The sequence below is a fragment of the Eurypyga helias genome, unplaced genomic scaffold (genome assembly GCF_000690775.1).
Source record: "Eurypyga helias isolate BGI_N326 unplaced genomic scaffold, ASM69077v1 scaffold13776, whole genome shotgun sequence".
In the NCBI taxonomy this organism is placed as follows: Eukaryota; Metazoa; Chordata; class Aves; order Eurypygiformes; family Eurypygidae; genus Eurypyga; species Eurypyga helias.
This window is the reverse complement of record NW_010254842.1, coordinates 20,471-22,600: the sequence shown is the minus strand read 5'-3', so window position 1 is coordinate 22,600 and position 2,130 is coordinate 20,471. Positions and strand designations below refer to the sequence as shown.

At 43.6% G+C, this 2,130-nt stretch overlaps 1 protein-coding gene across 1 annotated transcript in view; it reads right to left on the bottom strand.

Moving 5' to 3' along the window:
* PAPSS1 (3'-phosphoadenosine 5'-phosphosulfate synthase 1) overlaps positions 1–2,130 on the bottom strand; it is a 26,930-nt gene that overhangs the window by 5,066 nt on the left and 19,734 nt on the right. Inside the window, exon 8 of the mRNA XM_010153155.1 lies at positions 537–672. Coding sequence (XP_010151457.1) covers positions 537–672 — 136 coding nt within the window. The remainder of the gene's footprint in view (positions 1–536; positions 673–2,130) is intronic.

Sequence of the window (2,130 nt, the reverse complement as noted above, 5' to 3'; positions counted from 1 at the left end):
AGGAACTGGATGGTCTTTAAGGTCCCTTCCAACCCAAACCATTCCATGATTCTCTGATTCTGACTTTTAAATCACGCTGTATCATATTTTAACATTATCTTTTCTTGCATTAGTAACATGTCTAATGTGTGTGAAAAGATCAAATTTAGAACTTTGGCCATTACGCAGAATCACAGAATGGTCAGGGTTGAAAGGGCCCTCTGGAGATCATCTAGTCCAACCCCCCTGCCAAGGCAGGTCCATCTATGGCATAGGAACACATCCAGGCGGGTTTGGAATCTCTCCAGAGAAGGAGAGTCCACAACCTCCCTGGGCAGCCCGTTCCAGTGCTGCGGCACCCTCACAGTGACAGAGCTTACTAGCTGCTCTTGAGTATTCAGGCAATGCAATGCCCGAGACCGTAAAAATTCATGCCAGTAAAAGGCAAAGAACGGCACCTAAGAGGGCACTGAAAATGTTCATCCTTGGAGCAATGCTAGCCCGCGTGGTATTGAGGCAGAAGGCATTTGGAAACAGAACCAGAAAAATGTACTCACCAGCATCCATTTCTTTGAATTTCTGCCTTAGTTCAGCTGGAGTGAGACGGTATTGGTCAAGCCCATCGTTCCAATAAATACGATCAAGGACCTGTAGATCTCCACCTACAAGCCAGTTCCCTTGCTCCATAACCATCTAAGAAGAGAATGGAAACTCCTTGTTAGCACTGGCAGCTCCTCCTGAGCACCAAGAGCATGGCAATGGGGACACAGCTAAGGGAAGAGTTCGGGGTGCATTTTATGGGACGGTCTCAAGCCAAGCATCGTCACTGGAGCACAGTCCAGACACGTTATACCATGGTGCAGTCTACAAGATTCTGGTCAGCAATAAAGTAACAAATAAACCAGTTCTGATTAACTACTCCCCACTTTGGTTTATGAATAAAATCAGAACCTTTGAAGTAGGATAGGTGTTGGATTTGTTTCACGTTAGCACTTCACTACGGTATCGTATCTTGTATGCTCACTACAGTTCTTTTGGTATCTTCGAATATCACCTCACCCTTCATCAAAAAACCATTCTGGTGAGCTGCTTAACACACTCTGACGGCCACAGAAACCACTCCCAAATTGTTCATTTCTGAGAATGCATTTGCTTTCGAAGATGGAACCACAGAAACTTCCACGTTTCATACACATTTCTGCTAATATTTTTATCCTTATGCAGTTTAAAGATGACCACAAGTGTTGACATAACACAGGACATCACATCCTAAACCTGCCAGCCAAGATGTGTGGATTTCCCAATTTATTTTTGCATTGAGACAGAGGACCTGCTGGAATTAAACGACACTACAGTCACCACCCCCTGCCCAAAGAAAAGGCCAGACTCTGACATCTTACCAAGCTGCAGGGAAGGTGTGATAGAGACATGAAGATGAGAAAACTCTGCACTACAGTAACTCTCAGGCACCCAAAGGTTTCTGATGGATTTAGAAGGGCTACCAGATCCATGCGCTGTCATGACACTACCACAGGCCCCAGTACAGACACAGTTCCCCATCTTCTACACCAGCTTCAGTCATGTCACTCTGGAATTGCTAATGCATTATAAAATCCACTCAGATCTTCTCTGCGTGAGGTTTTCTGAGAATTTCTTAAAAACGCCTTAAGTTTTCCAGGAATAACCTTATGCTCATCAGCACAGAAGACATCAAGGGCTTTGAAAACCTTCCAGAATACCCCTGCCATGGGCAGGGACACCTTCCATAGCCCAGGTTGACAGATCTTCTCTGTGTGAGGTTTTCTGAGAATTTCTTAAAAACGCCTTAAGTTTTCCAGGAATAACCTTATGCTCATCAGCACAGAAGACATTAAGGGCTTTGAAAACCTTCCAGAATACCCTTACTTGTCCCTAGCAGATGTCCTTTTCCAGACATACTCCTGCATGCGACGTCCGTCGGCAAAAGGATGTCATTACACGTTAATAAAGCGATTGGTAAGAATTCAAAACTGACCGTTTTCACGTATGTGCAACTAATAGTCATACAGACACTTTTAGAACACATCAAAGGCTTTCTCTTTTTAAGAGCAAGCTCATAATTTGAGATTTGTTAGATTTCTTTTTATCTTATTTTAGTCATAATTTAAACAA